The following is a 17,792-nucleotide window of genomic DNA, read 5'->3' on the forward strand; positions in this document are numbered from 1 at the left end:
TTAATTTTGACTAAAGACTTATTTTAAAAACATTATTTTAAATTTTCATACAATGAAATTTATAAAAACATTTTATTTCACGTTGTTAGGAAAATGTAAATAAAACGTTAATGTGTTTTCAAAATCATGAGTATATATGGTTGTACGTTACAGTCGTTACATGAAACAAAAGGATAAAGTAAAATGTACTCAATATTTAGTTATATTTCGTTAGTTATGAAGTTAAGTATTTTGACTTGTTTAATGAAACAAAAAAACTTTACTTGTAACGAAAATGTAGAATGAACTTATTACTCCTTCTCTCTTCATTGATAAAATTATTCCCTAACTTTTCAATTTTTCTATTAGGTCCCGTGGATGTTGAATTGGATATCTACTGTACTGAAAAATACTTAAATATAATCTAAATGTCCTTAAGTCGGAGAATAATACCCAACTATAATAACAAACATTGACTTTTAATCTTTGATTGGGCCAAATTTTGATTAATGCACCACTTATAACAAAAGTATTACATTTTTAATCAGCATTCGTAAAAAAATTTTTTTTTAAATAATCCTTTACTCGTAACGAAAATGTTACATTTTTAACCTTGCATTTGTGCTATTTTTAAAAAAAAATTCCTTCACTTGTAACGAAAATGTTACATTTTTAACCTTGCATTTGTACTACTTTTTTTAAAAAAATTCCTCCACTTGCCACTTGTAACGAAAATGTTATATTTTTAACCTTGCATTTGTGCTATTTTTTTTAACAAAATTCCTTCACTTGTAACGAAAATGTTACATTTTTAACCTTGCATTTGTACTACTTTTTTTAAAAAAATTCCTCCACTTGCCACTTGTAACGAAAATGTTATATTTTTAACCTTGCATTTGTGCTATTTTTTTTAACAAAATTCCTCCACTTGTAACGAAAATGTTACATTTTTAACCTTGCATTTGTGCTATTTTTTTAACAAAATTCCTCCACTTGTAACGAAAATGTTACATTTTAACCTTGCATTTGTGCTATTTTTTTAAAAAAAATTCTCCACTTGTGACGAAAATGTTACATTTCTAACCTTGCATTTGTGCTATTTTTTTTTAAACAAAATTCCTCCACTTGTAACGAAAATTTTGCATTTTTAACCTAGCATTTGTGACAATTTCTTTTTAAAAAAGGCCCTCCTCTTGTAACATAAATGTTACATATTTAATTTGCATTTGTGCCAATTTCTTTTTAAAAAAGTCCCTCCATTTGTAACTTTAATCTGCATTTGTGCCATTTTAAAAAAAGTTCTTCCACTTGCAACAAAAAAAATTATTTTTAATCTGCATTTGTGTCATTTTCTTAAAAAAAATACTCCATCCATTTGTAACAAAAATGTTACTACAAATATTATGTTAATGTCGTTAAATGTGATTATTTAGAGCTACTTACTTTTTTGTTTTATCATTCTACAATTTTGCATCTTTAAGTTTCGATTTTCCTTTCAGTTCTATCATTCCATAGATGTGAAATAATACGATGTCAACTGCAATGAAAACTCATTAAATATAAATTCCTTTATATCTCTAACTATAACATACATTAACAAAAATACAAGAAAAGAACGCACTTTATTTCATTTTTTTTAAATTTATTTTTAACCTGTGCTTGTTTCAAATTTTTTCCTGAAAAGTCCCTTTACTTGCAACGAAAATGTTGGAAGAACTAATTTATTCTTTTTTTTTCCATTAATATTTTATTTTCCTATCACTTCCATCCTTCACCCTATCTTTTGTATTTTCCCATATGTACTTTTCCTATCCTTCGTGGAGGACTTTTTGATGAAACCAACCCTCATTTGGGTTACATGAAGAGGAAAACCACTAAAACCTCCCACGGATAACCTGGAAGCAAGGAGACTAACCCATGATCCGTCTACCACTGATGATATTTTACGTCAGCACTGTGGTCGGTACAAGCCGGACACAGAGTTAGCATCGATCAGCCATCGCTGAGATACGAACCCAGTTCACCTCATTGAAAGGCGAACGCTCTATCCCCTGAGACATCGCGGTTTAATTAACATATTTTTATTTTATAACCGTCGTTGGACAACCACCCAATATTTGGGCTTACGACTACTATTGTTCAATTCCGTAGCCTTGCGGTTTTAAACCCTATCCAGAAGACAAGGGAACTTCTGGATCAAGTATTGGGAGAAATGTGCCTTATAGGGAAAATTTTTTGATGGAACTAACCCGCATTTGCGTTACATGGAGAGAAAGACTACGAGAACCTCCAGTGGTTAGCTGACGGCGAAGGGACTCTAACCCATGATCCGTCTACCACTGAGGATATTTCACGTCAGCACTGTGGTCGGTGCAAGCCGGACGCTGAGTTAGCATCGACCAGCCATTGCTGGATTTGAACCAGGTTCACCTCATTGAAAGGTGAACACTCTGTCCTATGAACCACCACTGCTCAATTAACATATTTTATTCCAGTCATTGAACAGCCGACCCAATTTTGGGTCTACTACTACTAATGCCCAACTCCGTAGTCTTCTTTTGAGCCAATCCAGAAGACAAGGAAACTGCTGGATCAGTACCCACAGAGTGATTGATTTGATATGGGAGCATAGAGGACTTTGCAACGCGTCAAATTTAACGTGTATCAGTCACTATTTACTCGACAGGGAAGACTTCGGCCGCAAGGGATCGAACCCACTAACGCTTGGACATGGGCCTAGTGCCCTACCCACCATGCTACCCGGGCTAATTAATATATTTGAGATCACCTCTTTGAACCATTGAGTCCTAATACCCGAAGATCCGATCATTAGATTAACAGTTATTCAGGGTGAAATTTTCTTCGAGCACTGGCACATACCCCAAAATGCCTTTAATATCGCAATAAATATAAATTTAAATCAATCTATTCCCTGTTTAGTTCCACAATTTCATTTTATAGATTAGATACTTGAATATTTAATCCATATTTAAGCTTGGATGCAAAAATGGAAAAATTCTAAATGTCATAACTTGTGTCTGAAATAGAAAAATGAAAGAAGCACTCTGAAATCTATTTACTCAGTCATTTCGGATTTTCGAATGATTCATCATTTTCGCTCTTCTCTTCTCCCCTCCATCTTATGCAAAATGATGAAATTTTAATGTTTTCCCCCCTCTGGGCCCTCTTGAAATTGAAATAAGAGATTCTTAAATCCGACAGAATATTATTTCATTTTGATAGTTAAATATAAGTTTTTTCGAATGTCACATTTCATTAGAGACTTCGATGAATTTCGATTTATTTAGCAAAAGGAATACTCAAAGCATTTTTAGTGAGAGAATTTTAGAATTTAGCGGAATTTGTTTGAATTCCGCAAACTAGTTTATAAAATCAAATAGTAAATTGAGTTACTGGAAATAATATATATTATTCTAAATACATACAGTAGATGGCCAAACTATTAGACGCACTATAAAATTCTATATAAAATCTTAATTTCTCAGGTGATATTATACAGCTTTATTGATTTTACACTACTGAAACCGGTTATCGCTAGTTTATGTTAGTGTATCAATTTTTTAACATTGTAATGCAATATGTTAAAAATAAATACAAGTATTAAGTATATAAGAAATCTTCTGAATAAAACCCGTCGCATGTATGTTTAAGTACAAAAGTATTACATATTAACACGTGAAAAACATTTAAGTATTAAAAAACTACAATGCGTCTAATAATTCGGTCTAATTATTATAATATACTAATATAATACCCGATATAATAAATATTTTATATTTATGTAATACATCGTCTAATTTATCCATTCATCGAAATTGTATTATATATCGTCTAATTTAACCCATTGATTCACGAACGTAAACGAGTACAAACTGGTTTCAGTCGTGAAAAAACAATAATCCTGAAAGATATCACCTGATCATCAAGATTTCACATCTATAATATAACTCGGCAATTGGATAAATTCGACGATATATTATATATATATTAGAATAATATGTTATTATGTTATATCAGGTATTGTGTTATTTTATTATATTGTAATAATTAGAGCAAACTATTAAACGCACAGTAGTTTTTTAAAAAATTACATGTTTTGCACGAGTTTGTTTACAATACTTTAATATTTAAACATACATGTAACGGGTTTTTATTCAGCAGATTCTTTTTATACTTCTTATTTGTATTTATTTTTAGCGTATACCGGTTTCTACAATTTAAGCGGTAAAAACAATAAAGCTGTTTAATATTACCTGAAAATTGAGATTTTTATTCCTTTTTTCGGAATTTTTTCCCCTGATTTTCATTATCACTTTTCTTTTTCCCTTCTTTCATTGTTCTGTAATTTTCCTTGTTTTCTTTACATTTGAGATAGATATATATATATATATATATATATATATATATATATATATATATATATATATATATATATATATATATATATATATATATATATATATATATATATATATATATATATATATATATATATATATATATATATATATATATATATATAATAACAGGGCTACATCTCTGTTATCATTGGTGTATTCATCTTAAGAAATGCTGTCAAAACAATAATAAGTTATCAAAAGGTTTATTAAAAGTTATGCTGGTGGTTATAACAGTTCACATCCGCCCTCCACAGGGGAGGGGGAGTGGACAAGACTCCGGATGGTTCCGGCAGATGTTTATTGGAACACGTTATTCAGCAAGAGACATGCGAAAACCTTCGGTCTTGCATTATATAGTACAGAGATTGGTGTAATTAGGTTCCAGTCGTACATGCCTTTGTAACTCTACGCACTATGGAAAATCATTTAATGCTTCCTAATATGGAAGTGAAAGAGGGACAAGTTTCTAAAAATAACTCCTCCTTTCAAATATAAATCTAATTATTATTCAATGATATGTTTTCAGTCTTGAATTCCCAAAATAGAATATCTCTACGCTTACTCTTTAACAAAGACATTTTATGAAACCGAAAGAGTTTTAATTCCTTTATTAATACAAAAGTATTTATTATTTTTGTATTATATATATATATATATATATATATATATATATGTATATATTAAAAAGGATAGTAATTAAATTGAGGGAAGAAAAATAAAAAGAACAAAATATAAGAAGAAAAGATCGATAATAAATTCTAAGATAAAGACTTTCAAGTCGCGAAGTTATTTGAAAGAAGAACTTAAATCCCTTAGACGGATTTCATAAGCAGTTCTTTACCTTTCAAAAACAGTCTTCATAAATATTTAATTTTAAATAATATTTATATAGACTATTTTGATTTTTGGCGTTCGTAAAAGATTAAATATTACTGAAAACTAGCTAAAAGCTTTTAGAACTTTCTCAAAAGATGACATCGTACATTAATATTTCTCCTCTTAGGATTGAAAAATCTGAGAAACCTCTGACGAATTTTTTAAAATATAAACATATATGTAAATTTTAAAAATTCCTTTTATCGTCAATACAAAAATTTTATTTTAAATCTATAAAAGTGAATATTTGCTTTCAAATGATGTAAGCATACAAATATGAAATTATTAAATTTTAAAAATGTAATTTTTCTGAACCTCAAAGTACTAAATAAGAATTTCTACATCAATTGCTTGGGTAAAAAAGAGAATGTGTAAATATTACCATTTTAAATTCATGGTTTAATTGTGAATTTAAAAAAAAAAAATTCAATACAAGCAATGTTAACGGAAACATTTACATGCAAATTTGTAACTAATAATCAAAGAACAACCATGACTGTCAATAGAACGCATACTTTTTAACTTTTATAAATATATTTCACGATTTAGATAATGTTTTTAAACCTTCTAAGACGCATGCCTTGAATGAGGCATATTTTACAAAGAAGTATGTAGCTTATAAGATAGTAAACTCATAAATGCCTTAGAAAAAATGTTTTTGAAAAATAAATTTGTTGTTCTTGTTGTTTTAGTTTATTTACGTCGCACTGGAACTGCTCTAATGGGCTATTGGCGACTGTCAGGGAAACATCCCTGAGGCTGATCCGAAGACATGCCATCACAATTTTGATAACCCCCCTCGGTAGCCCGACGGTCTGTGGGCGAAATAGAGTACTTTACTGTAGAACAGGTTTAACGAGAACTAATACCGCACACCCTCGGTACTTCGTAGACACTCACCCGGACACTGACCGCAGCCAGTGATGCTTGACTGCGGTGTTCTACTGGGAACCGTGTCTTTACAATCAGTCCACTGCAGGACGAAAAATAAATTTAAATTTTATATCTTTAGCTAGAGCTAATTAGGACATAAAAATTGAAAAATATTTTGCATTTTTTAGCATATTGTAGAATATATTCATAATGTATTTCTTTTCATTTTAGGAATGAAACAAAATACATTATACTGAAATAAAACATTCCTATGATCTAAAAGTATCCAAAAGATTGCTTTAATCAAGTATTTTACCTTTCGATTATATTTCATTGTAACTAAAACCTGAGACTAACGGGTTTATTTTTAAGCAATAACAGATTGTATTTTTGCACAGGTGATCGATCTGTAAAGACATACAAATAAAAAAAAATATTAAAATATTTTTAGAGATAAAATTATACCAACTGTTGTCCAAAATATTGGACACAAGGTTTCAGGTTTATATTTGAAACGTTCCTAAACTAAAAAACGAGATCGTGGAATGTACTTACCCAATGTGGAATCAGAAAACTTATCTTTCTTTGAACTTATCTTTAATCTTTTTTGAACTTTTCTTTGAACTTATCTTTGAATTTATCTTTATTATCTCCGTGCGGTAAAATACAAAATCATATCTGACTATATATCTTGCCAGTTCAGGAAGCAACATTTCTAAAAAGTAGATGAAACTATGTTTATAGTTTGTATGTCTAAAAATTTAAACTCAAGTGAAGATATTTTTCTATGAAAATATTTTGAAATTATAAAATGAAAGATAATTAACAAAACAGCCTCTCTTCCTTGAAAACAATTAGGGACTTCAAACTGAAACTGCCCTTTTAAAACTATTTCACAGTCGCTTCTGTAAAACTATTATTCTTTAAATTACCGAAAAAAATATTAATATAAAATATATGACAGGTGGGACATATTAATAATACAAACTATTAAACTAGACCCGTGGTGGCTTAAGGGATAAAGCACTCGCCTCCCAATGAGGTGAACCGGGTTTTATTCCCAGCGATGGCTAGTCGATACAAATTCCGCCCCTCCCGGCTGTCACCGACCACAATGCTGACGTGAAATATCCTCAGTGGTTGACGGATCATGGGTTAGAGTCCCCTTGCCGTCAGGCTAACCGTGGAAGTTTTTCGTGGTTTTAATCTCCATGTAAAGCGAATGCGGTTTAGTTCTATCATAAAAGTCCTCCACGAAGGCAAAATTCTCCTAATACTTGATCCAGGAGTTCTCTTGTTTTATGGATTGCGTTCAAAATTGCAAAGCTACGTAGTTAAATATTAGTAGTTGTAAACCCCAAAAAATTGGGTTAGCAGTTCAATGACTGCTATAAAAATAAAATAAAACTATTTTGGTAAATTCAATGTTTTTTACCGGTAAAACGTAGTATTTTCCTGTCTTCAACATCAACTAATGTTTCTCTCAAATGACACCTTCATAACAATCTTTCCTCTAAACTGTTCAACTTGAAAAGAAGAAATCATTTCCCAGTCATAGTTTGAATTCTATCAATGGCTCATTAAAGGCGACGCTATTTGAATTTAATGGATACCCCTGACTGCATTGTTCTCCCCCACCCTCTCCAAAACTCCTACTTTCGAACCGATGCCCCCATTGTGGAGTTGATGGTAAGTGCCGTTGCACCTAACAGCCTAATTTCTATTCAAATGACCCTTCCAACACCCCCGCAGTCCTCTTCCGCCGAATATTACGTACTCAACAACCCCCCTAATATGTGACGGGGACTGGTGTTTAACGTTTGAAAGTTTGTGAACATTCTTCGTATGAATCTAGTTTACAAGAGTCATTTTATTTTCCTCCTTCCCCCTCCCTAATTCCTTTTCGTTGTGTTTCCGCATTGACTTACATCATAATAACAAATACTATCATCTTTTAGATTTAAACTAAAAAATAATCATCCTAATAACAAGCACTATCATCTTTCAGATTTAAACTAAAAAATAATCATCTTAATAACAAACACTAGTGCACTAGTGTTTGTTATTCAGATGATTTCTTTTTAAATTTAAATCTAAAAAAAAAACTTTTTCCCTAGTAGAAAATTTCTTCTATTTGATAATCTGAATGCAAAGTAAGAAATTGTAAAAAAAAAAAAAAATTGAAGTCTATCCTAATTTTACTGATACTATCTATTATGCTATTACTGTCTAATATTAAACTATTACAATCTAATAGTCCAATTATAATATTGGCAATGGCCAAAAAATGAGTATATTGCTCTCGCTTCGCAACGACATCAGAAATTAAAGATATTAAGAGTTGCAGACTGATCAATGTAAAGAGTCGCGGTGGCTCAGGGGATAGAGAGTGCGCCTTCCATGAGGCGGCCTGGTTCAAATCGCAGCGATAGCTGGTCTATGCGAATCCCGCATCCGGCTTGTACCGACCACAGTGCTGACGTAAAATATTCACAGTGGTAGACGGATCATGGTTAGAGTTCCCTTGCCGTCAGGCTAATCGTGGGAGGTTTTAGGGGCTTTCATTTCCCTGTAATGCAAATGCGGGTTAGTTCCAACAAAAAGTCCTCCACGGAAGCAAATTTCTCCCAATACTTGATCCAGGAGTTCCCTTGTCTTCTGGGTTAGGTTCACGATGACGAGGCTGCGGAGTTGAACATTGGTAGTCGTCAACCTAAAAGTTGGGTCGGCGACTTTGGGTTGACAAATTTATACTTTTATAGTTGTCTGATATGAAACGTCTTTTTTCTCCTTCCGATTCTTACTATTAGTTCACATTCTCCCTATATCTTGTTCAAATTTTAAATCCTTAATAAAATACTTTTTATTCATACACTCAAATTCAAATACATTTTTTTAAAATTGTTGAGGATCACACTTCATGTTAATACAGTTTTTTTTTCAAATATTAATTCATTCATTAAATTTAATTAATTAATTTTAGTTATATAATGGAGAAATTTTTTTAATTATTTAATAAAAAGTAACTAAAATAAAAAATTTCTTTGTTGACCCTAAGTAGGATTGGACTTTAAATTTCTTTTTACTTTACTTGTTTTATTTTTTAATTTGCACTTCAAAAAGTAAAAATAATTTTACTGAAACTCAATCTTTGTCTTTCGATATCCGTAATTTTTGTTTACCGTTCTGAGATTAATTCTCAGTTTATTTTTCTATTCTCCAAATCACCAAACATAGAGAAGCCCACCGATTGTAAACTAATACCCTAACCTAAAATACGAAAGTAGACGAGCTCAAACTGCGAAAACAGTTCTGGGGGTTGACAAGAGCAACGGTTTGGGAATTCTCATTACTTAGAATTCACATTAACATACAATAAATCATAAATTTCCGTAAAGTAGTTCTAAAATACTGTCGGACCTCTATTTAACGAAGTCACAAAATCCCGAAAATAGTTTCGTTTATAGGGAAAATTCGTTGAATAGAAAATTACCTTTTTAAATACTAAAACGACACAAAACACTTTTTAAAATTCATAAACACTAGACATAATTACAATAACAATTGATACACTATTATCTTACAAAGTATCGACTATTTATTTCATAAATCTTAATCCTAAAAGAAATCGGCATGGAAAGCAAGCATAGAGCAGAACATTAAACAGTGTTACACTATCATGCTACGTACATTTCCAACTAAAAAAAGGTAAATTTATGCATAAAATTATAGACGCATTTATTATAAAAGTAATTTTAAACATACATTACCACATGTGTTTCAAAATTAATTGCTACTTATAAAATCAGTTCATTCAGTTTGAGTTTTTCGTTTAAAATGCAAGCAAAGAGGGAAACGGATTTTACTGCTTTCTCTATAAGTTAAGTGGTTTCTAAAACCAATTCAAGGTCATTTTCCCCCATAAAATGCGTTAACAAGTTTAAAATATTCTGAAATATTTTGGGAACTAGGGACAGCGGATCTCAAAGAAAAGTTCCTTAAATAAAAGATTCACTTCGCTATTTGGAAGTTATTTTAAAAAGAAATTTCCAAAATGTTCTTGGTTCCTCGAAAAAATTCGCAAAATAATCTTCGAAAAAGGAAAGTTCGTTAAACAGAAGTCCGACTGCACATCAAAATATAAGATATTATTGTAGTGTTGTAGTATTGAAATATATTCTTATACAAAAATAAAATTTCGCTTATTTTTATAAAATATAAACATAGAAAGTATTTTGTCAACATACGTAAAAGGAAAGATGTCTTTTTTTTTCCTCTCCTGGCTTAGAGGCAGAAAAGGAGAGAAGAAGCATTTGAGAAATGAAAGCAATGATCAGATGTGACATCCCGGATCCCCGAAACCAGGATAACATGGTGCCGGATCACGGGGTGCTGAGTACGAATGTCATCCGGGGATTAAAATGAAGCTTACTCCCTCTTTCTATGCACTAAAAGGAAGCAGGGGAGAAAAAAATCAAAATTTCAGCGTACCTTTTTCTTATCTTAATCATAAATATTACTGAATAACGGAAAAAATTTAAATGAAAAGAAATATAAAACAATTTAAGTTGAAAACTATAACATCATACCAATCAAAAAATCATTTATATATATTTTTTTACTGCATCGATTCATCTGCTTAATTTAAAATCATTATAGGGGAGAGTCGGGTAGTCCCGCCCACTTAAGGAGTATTGCTTATATTTCTGTATAATATTGAGTAATAATCAATATTTTTGTATGTTTCTATTTTTTTATCATCTATTTAAATAATGCAAAAAGAATAAACCAAAAAAAGAATAGTTTAACCTAAAAAAAAACAGAAATTTAAAAAATTTGACTACTGTATTCAACATATTTTCAAAACTATTGTTTACCATGTTAACAGCTGCATAAATACTTGAAACTTTGAAAATAATCTTTTTTTTAATATAGCAATTAATGTCCGATGGCCCATTGACTTGAAAAAATATTCTATACATATGAAATTGACAGTGGGGGGGGGTACCCGACGGGGAACCTATTTGATATTGCTGCACTATTATTATTATTATTACTATCGAAGTACAATAGCCACTTATTGCACAAGATAGCCATAGCCGTTACGACTTCACAATTTAAAAACCAACATTATTAATACTAGTAACTACAATTATCACTATTATACACACGTGTAATAAATTAAGAGAATTTGCAGACTGTGTCGATTATCTGTAGAACTACTGGACCGATTTTAATGAAATTTGATAAGTACATACAATGATACAATACAAAACAAATAACCATTCAACAATTGTAATGCACAAACATGATCGTTCGTAACTCACGTTGGAGACGGACGGTATGAAATTGCCATAGGAAACAATAAACTGCCTTATTTCAAGTATGAAATCACGCTGCAAGGCATGTATAAGAGGGGACCATACCCCCTATTAACCCATTTTTTGTTTTTATTTATTCTGCGACAGCTGTTTCATACCTTCGGCCTCCAAGGAGTGCTACGCACGACCACGCCTGTGTATTACAATTGAAATGGTTGTTTGTTTTGTATTGTATTGTATCAATCATATCACGTTTCATTAAAATCAGTCCAGTAGTTCTACAGATAATCAGCCAAGTCTGCAAATTCTCTTAATTTATTACACGAGTGTTTTATAATGCTAGTGTATAACACCAGTGTATTACTCTTACACAGTGTATTATAATTTCAATATCAATTAATATATCTCATTTCTCAGAAAAAAGCACCGTTTACAATTTTATGTTATAATATATTAAAAAAATATTTTTTTTAGAAAAAGGGAGCAAACTTTCAAGTTACTGGTCGGTGTAGGTTTTACAATAAAAAAATGTTTTTTTCTGTCTTTGAAGATTTCAAAAAAATTTTTCTCTTCTTTTTGTGGCCTGAATCTAATTATAAAAAGGAATTCAGACATGGTGATAGTCCTTCACACACACACACCAACATTTAACCCCGCGCCTATGCCCCTAAAAGGGCATTTATCGGTTAATGGTTAAGGTTGGAAGACGAGACAGATAGAAAAAAGAGAGGAAAAAATAGCAAATAGAAACAAAAAAGAGAAGAAAATAAAAAGAAATATGAAAAAAAAGAAAAAAAAGAAGCGATTATTCTATTTGTTAGGGCATTTGATTAAAAAGTATCCAGAGCTAATTGGCCAAGTTTAGTTGTGGTTGTTGCTCAATATTGCATAATTTTGTCATTTTTTCAGGAAAATTATTTCAGGATTTCCTCGTATTCTTCTAGAAAATTAATGAGGTTGGTTGCCTTCTGTTTCAATTTTGTATTCTTAGAGATGGATCTCTTCCAGGCTATGAGGAATTCTAGCTTCGGTTGTTTAAAGTGGTAGGATGTGGTAAGCGGACATTCTATTGCATAATGCCACACTGTTCCTACTCCTCCACAGGCACATGTATTGTCAGTTGCCAGGCAGAATCGCTTTAGATATGCTTTAAAGGGGCCATGCTCTGTAAAGAAGAGGATTAGCTGCCTATTCCATTCCAAAGGTTTAAATGAGACATCTGGAAAAATTTCTCTGATTAATGTGCCTGATTTTGGTTTGTGATGATGCCAGTAGTGTTGCCAGTCCTTTTTAATTTGAGTTTTAGCTTTAAACTTAATAAATGAGTGTGGAACTTTGATTTTAAAAAATTGACCCGTATTAATTGCCTCTTTAGCTAAATTATCTGCTTGTTCGTTTCCATTGCTGTTGTTATGTGCTTTAATCCATGAGATTTGAAGGTCATTAGTATTATTAAGCATATTTTGGATGTCTTGTATAATCTGATGAGTGGTATTATAATTCTTAAGTGCTATTACTGTTGATAGGCTGTCTGACCATATAGTAGTTTGGCTTGCGATTTTTTGTTTTATGGCGTGAGTGATGGCTTCCTTTAGTGCTATTGCTTCCGCCTGGAATACTGTGTTGTAAGAACTAAGTTTCAATTGTGTGGCCGATGTAATTATGCCATCTTCATATTGAACAATTGCAGCACCCGTTCCATCAGCCTTCTTGGATCCATCTGTAAATATGTTTATTTTTCTTGTTAATCTAGCTTGTTTAATGAATATGAAATTATTTGTCTTTATGTTAAAATTCGCAGGGTGGATATCATTTAATTTAATTTTTTTGTCAATTTGAGTGGAGTGAAAACAGGTGCCATCTATTGTTGAAGAGAAATTTTTATTTCTGATGAGGTTGATTCTTATTGCCTCCTGCTGAAGAGTAATATGTAATGGAGGTATTGCCAGAATAACCTGCAGGGCGTTTGTGGGGGATGTACGATAGGCACCAGAGATATTTAGCAGAAATCAATGGGCTATTTTTCCTCGACAATTTCTTTGCGGATAAATATATAATAAATTATAAATTTGATAACACTACGCGTTAATATTATGCGTTATTTATAGCTTTACATTGCGTATTCGCTTACACAGATATTTTGAGAGACTAAACTTTTTTTCCTAAGTTCATACAACTAAATTTTTCCGTTCAAATTTAGGATTCATGTGTGCACGAAATTAATTAAACTTTACGAATCTTATTTTTATTTTTTTACGAAAAATTATTAAATATTATAATACCAAAAAAGTATTTTTTAAATTCCTACTATTAGTTCACACTCACCCTGCATCTTGTTCAAATATTCATTCGTTAATATGTTCTACAAACGATCGGTACCATACTATATATTCAGTTTATCACATATTTTAAAGATAACATGGTTTAAAAAGGTCTAGGGATAGTCAGTTCTTCGAGCAAACTATCTGACCAGACCATTTCCATTTTAAACGTTTTATACCTGCTAGCGAATTTATTGCGATTGACAGTTGAAACGTGGCATTTGGTTGTGTTAGCAACTGTTCTTCCTATTCTATTTCAAGCAAGCCTAGCCCGTCAAATATGAATTTTCTTAAAAGACACATTCTTTATTCTTTCACAAGTATTAGATAATTGCTTACTGAACACAAAGGCATGCAGAGCATAAACTAATTGCGCCAAAAAGTTGTTCGATTCACAAAACAGAAACAATCACGGTTAGAGTAAAATACACAAACGAATAATAAATATAGGTTAAATAAAAAACACAGACGAAAACGAATTATATTTGAACAAATTCGATCCTTGGTACAATGTTGTATTTATTAACTTACGTTCTTCATTATACATCTTCATTATACATAGAACATTCGAAATGAAATCTTGATCTTGGTGAGCTTCAGCACCCTCTGTCTTACCTGGTGTCATCTTTGAGTGTTAATCCTTTTTAAAGAAACTTAGGTTTACCTCAGAACATTTTTAATCTTAGAGACACTTAGCCTTGAAAAGGGGACACGAACTTTTAGTTGAGTATTTTAATTATTCCATTAATCTTATTTTAGTCTTATTTGTATTTAATGTGATTTTTCATATTTTTACCATTTGATGTTTTACCTGACCTTACTTTTATATGTTTTTACCTGTATTTTTGACACTTTTATTGTTGGTTAATTTTATTCATTTAGTTGTTTTAAGCCCTTTTAATTTTTATTCTGTTTTATTTTTATCATCTTTTCGATTTTGGGATTTTTCCTATGTGTATCAATCTTTTTAGTTTTGATTTTACGTTTCTGTAGTTTTGTAGTGACAATATGTTCACGTGACAACAGGTGAAACCCTTACCCGCAAACTCCTTCTGTGGTAGGTCGGTTACTATTAGTCTTATTAACTTACGTTAATTAATATTTTAATTTATGTGGCGAAACTTACTCGACCTTAGCCACAATATCCAGAATATTTACCAGCTAGTACTGAGGTCATAGGACAAGTGGTTGTGTATTAATGGAATCCCTTGTTTCATTTTATGTATTCCCTTATTAATATATCTGGGTGCCTTAAATAAATCTATTTATATGAATGTTTTATATGTATAGATATATCTGGGTATATAAGATATATCTGGATATCTTATTCATATATGAATGTACTATATATATAGTATATCTGTACTATATAAAGACATATTTGTGATGTTGTTCATTGCACATTCTCACCTTTTACTTCTTTTCTTGAACCCATTATTCATCATTAAGTTAAAAATATAGAGAAAAATTGAAAAATAATAAAGTTTAATGAAAAGATAAAAAGAAAAATAATTTTTAAGAAAATTAAAAGAAAATATTATTTAAAAAAGCATTAAGCTAGAAAACAAAATAATGAAAATATGTAATATCTTCATCAGCTCATACGATTATATCCGCAAATAGGAGTGCTTTCTAATATTGTATCAATATAGCCAAAGAAAAAATATACACACAATAATGTGAGGAGCACTAAAAAAATTAAACGAAAATAGAACACACGTGAAAAAATATATACGAAATAAAAACATATCAAGCAAAAACTAGAAAATGCAGACTACACTAAACGAAATCAATAAAACGAGAAGCGGATTCAAATAAAATACTTCTACCAGAATCTTCCAAGGATGATTTAAATTAATATTGATATGATTTGGTGGTTTTTCTCTCCATGTAACGCAAATACTGGTTAGTTCCATCAAGCAGTCTTCTCTACGAAGGCAAATTTCTCCCAATACTTTATCCAGGCGTTCTTTTTATTGTAGATTTATTTTCAAAATTACAAGGCTACGGAGTCGGTAGTCGTAAACTTAAAATTGGTTCAACGGCGGTTATAAAATAAAATCAGACAAAAGGCATATAGACTAATTGTAACAAGTTTAAAAAATATCATCAAATTTCCGACTAGCTGAAGCAGAGAAATTTCAAATAAAATGCGGCTACAAATGACAATACAAGGATCAATTATTTCTTGATCGATACGGGTAAAATTTATTTTCAAATAGAGTTGACCGTCAGTCAAAATCTTGACCGTTTTCAGACTAGCTCGATTGATTAAAATTTCAACTCGAATACCGTGCCAGATGAAACCATGTAGCTAAAGTTGTTTCTTAAATATTGCAAACAAAACTTTTTGATGTCTTAAGATCAATAAAAATTTCTACCACTTTTCGATGCACACATACCCTCCAATTACTACGGAATTTCTGTAGATATTCAAATTGCTAGTAATACTGGTGGTACCAATTTTCTATTGGTAGTAAAGTTAATGTGTTGACATTTAAATTAAATAAAATTGGTAAATTTTTGCCTACCACTACGCATAAATAATTTTAACACCTATATTAAAGGTCAGGTATAAAAAAAAGTTCGTGCTCTAAAGTGTTTTTTGTTTTTTTTGTTTTTAAATTTTTTTTTTTTTTAGTATTTCGCTTAAAACCTAAATTTTGGAAGGTATGAGTATTCAAACAGACATTCTGACAATTAAAATACAACGTTTTAAAATATAATTAAATTCTTTATTGAACTAATTAGATATAATAGAAGAGTCATTGTTTAAAAATATTATTTTTTGATTTTTTTTTTAAAAGTTGAACTAATAGTTTTCATTGGATACAGAAAATGAACTGAATATCTTTAATAAACAATACCAAATCATTTATTCATTGTTGAATATACTGCTGTTTTTCAGTTGAAAAAGTTAGGTTTTTCTCAGAAAAGAATAATGAATGAAGATTAAAAATGATATTGAAACATGATAAATTACAAATTATTTTAACGTTAATAATGTGTATGAAACTACTATAGAACTACTGAAGTGCAACTATTACAGAACAACTTCGACTTTCTACATGCGGAGCTTAAGTATGTGAAAATGCAAAATCTCTCCAATTATCCATTACTATTACAATGGTTTTTCTGTAAAGTATTTAATACGATGTTATATGTTCAAATTAGTTTTCAATGTTCATCACTTGCCAAATTATTCTTTTTTATTTTTAAGATCATTTAACAATTTTTTGTAATTTTGAATGATTATCCTTTATAGCTATAGAGCAACAGCTACCATGACTGGTATTTTTAATATTATAACTGGTGCATAAAAGAAAAAAACGTTTATACGAAAAATGGGAAATAATTTAGCGCAAACCAGATTATTCGTGAAAAAACGAATCAATAAATATAAAAGTCGAATAAATAAATAAAAAAGTTTATAAACCACTAATTTGTGTAACAACAAATTTTTTAATCCTCAATAAAAAAATTTTTTACTTTCCGTGAAATCTTAGTATTACAGTTAATTTAATCTACTTTTTCTTAATAATTTCTGGTAAAAAATTAAAGTATTTAAAAAAAAAAATTAAATTAGCAATTTTTATAAGTAAATTTAAAAAATAAGCTAATTAATTTCAGTGTTTTATTCTTAAAAATAGATCTCTAAATTAACGAAGTTATTTCCTGCTTTAAAACTTATTCAATGATCGAAATTATTTGAATATTTTTCCGTTTTCTATCGGTTTTTAAAATATTTAACATTAGAAGAATCATCATTTTTTTTTCTAATAATTTACAAGACCTTAGTGGCGCCATCTGTTTATATTCTTATAAAGCTGGTACGATATTTGTAAAATTATTTTCTGAGCAATAAAATTACACAAAATCTCAAAAAATATCTATTTCTTTATTTAAAATGATAATGAAAATAGCATATGACAATACTCAATAATAATAATGAAAAAATAATTTCGTTACTATTTTATCAAGCTCATGTTGTACAAAACATA

The 17,792-nt window shown here is 30.3% G+C and overlaps 2 protein-coding genes across 4 annotated transcripts in view; both read right to left on the minus strand.

The window, feature by feature from the left end:
* Positions 1-17,792, minus strand: part of LOC107442570 (vesicular glutamate transporter 1) — a 222,713-nt gene that overhangs the window by 190,843 nt on the left and 14,078 nt on the right. For 2 of the 3 annotated variants that reach the window (XM_087161900.1, XM_087161899.1), the window contains exons 2-4: positions 6,763-6,864; positions 6,705-6,728; positions 1,423-1,516 (exon numbers count right to left, since the gene is read on the minus strand). The gene's annotated coding sequence lies outside the window, so the exon portion shown is untranslated. Of the gene's footprint in view, positions 1-1,422; positions 1,517-6,704; positions 6,865-17,792 lie in introns of all 3 variants that reach the window. The other variant, XM_016056165.4, reaches the window with a different exon arrangement.
* On the minus strand, positions 12,385-14,416 carry LOC147812536 (uncharacterized). The gene is made up of 2 exons (XM_087162344.1): positions 14,323-14,416; positions 12,385-13,190 (listed from the first exon to the last, which is right to left on the minus strand). The coding sequence occupies exons 1-2, from the start codon at positions 14,414-14,416 to the stop codon at positions 12,385-12,387; spliced, it is 900 nt and encodes a 299-aa protein (XP_087018470.1).

This window comes from Parasteatoda tepidariorum, chromosome 4 (assembly GCF_982258835.1).
Source record: "Parasteatoda tepidariorum strain Cologne lab strain chromosome 4, Ptep-v5.0, whole genome shotgun sequence".
Lineage (NCBI taxonomy): Eukaryota > Metazoa > Arthropoda > Arachnida > Araneae > Theridiidae > Parasteatoda > Parasteatoda tepidariorum.

What these genes read in the sequence shown, in the direction of transcription:
- LOC147812536 (XM_087162344.1), bottom strand. Translation starts at nt 14,416, where the DNA reads ATGACACCAGGTAAGACAGAGGGTGCTGAAGCTCACCAAGATCAAGAT. An exon ending in GAAGATGTATAATGAAGAAC is followed by an intron (nt 13,191 to 14,322) that starts GTAAGTTAATAA and finishes ACATATTTACAG; the next exon opens with ATGGATCCAAGAAGGCTGAT.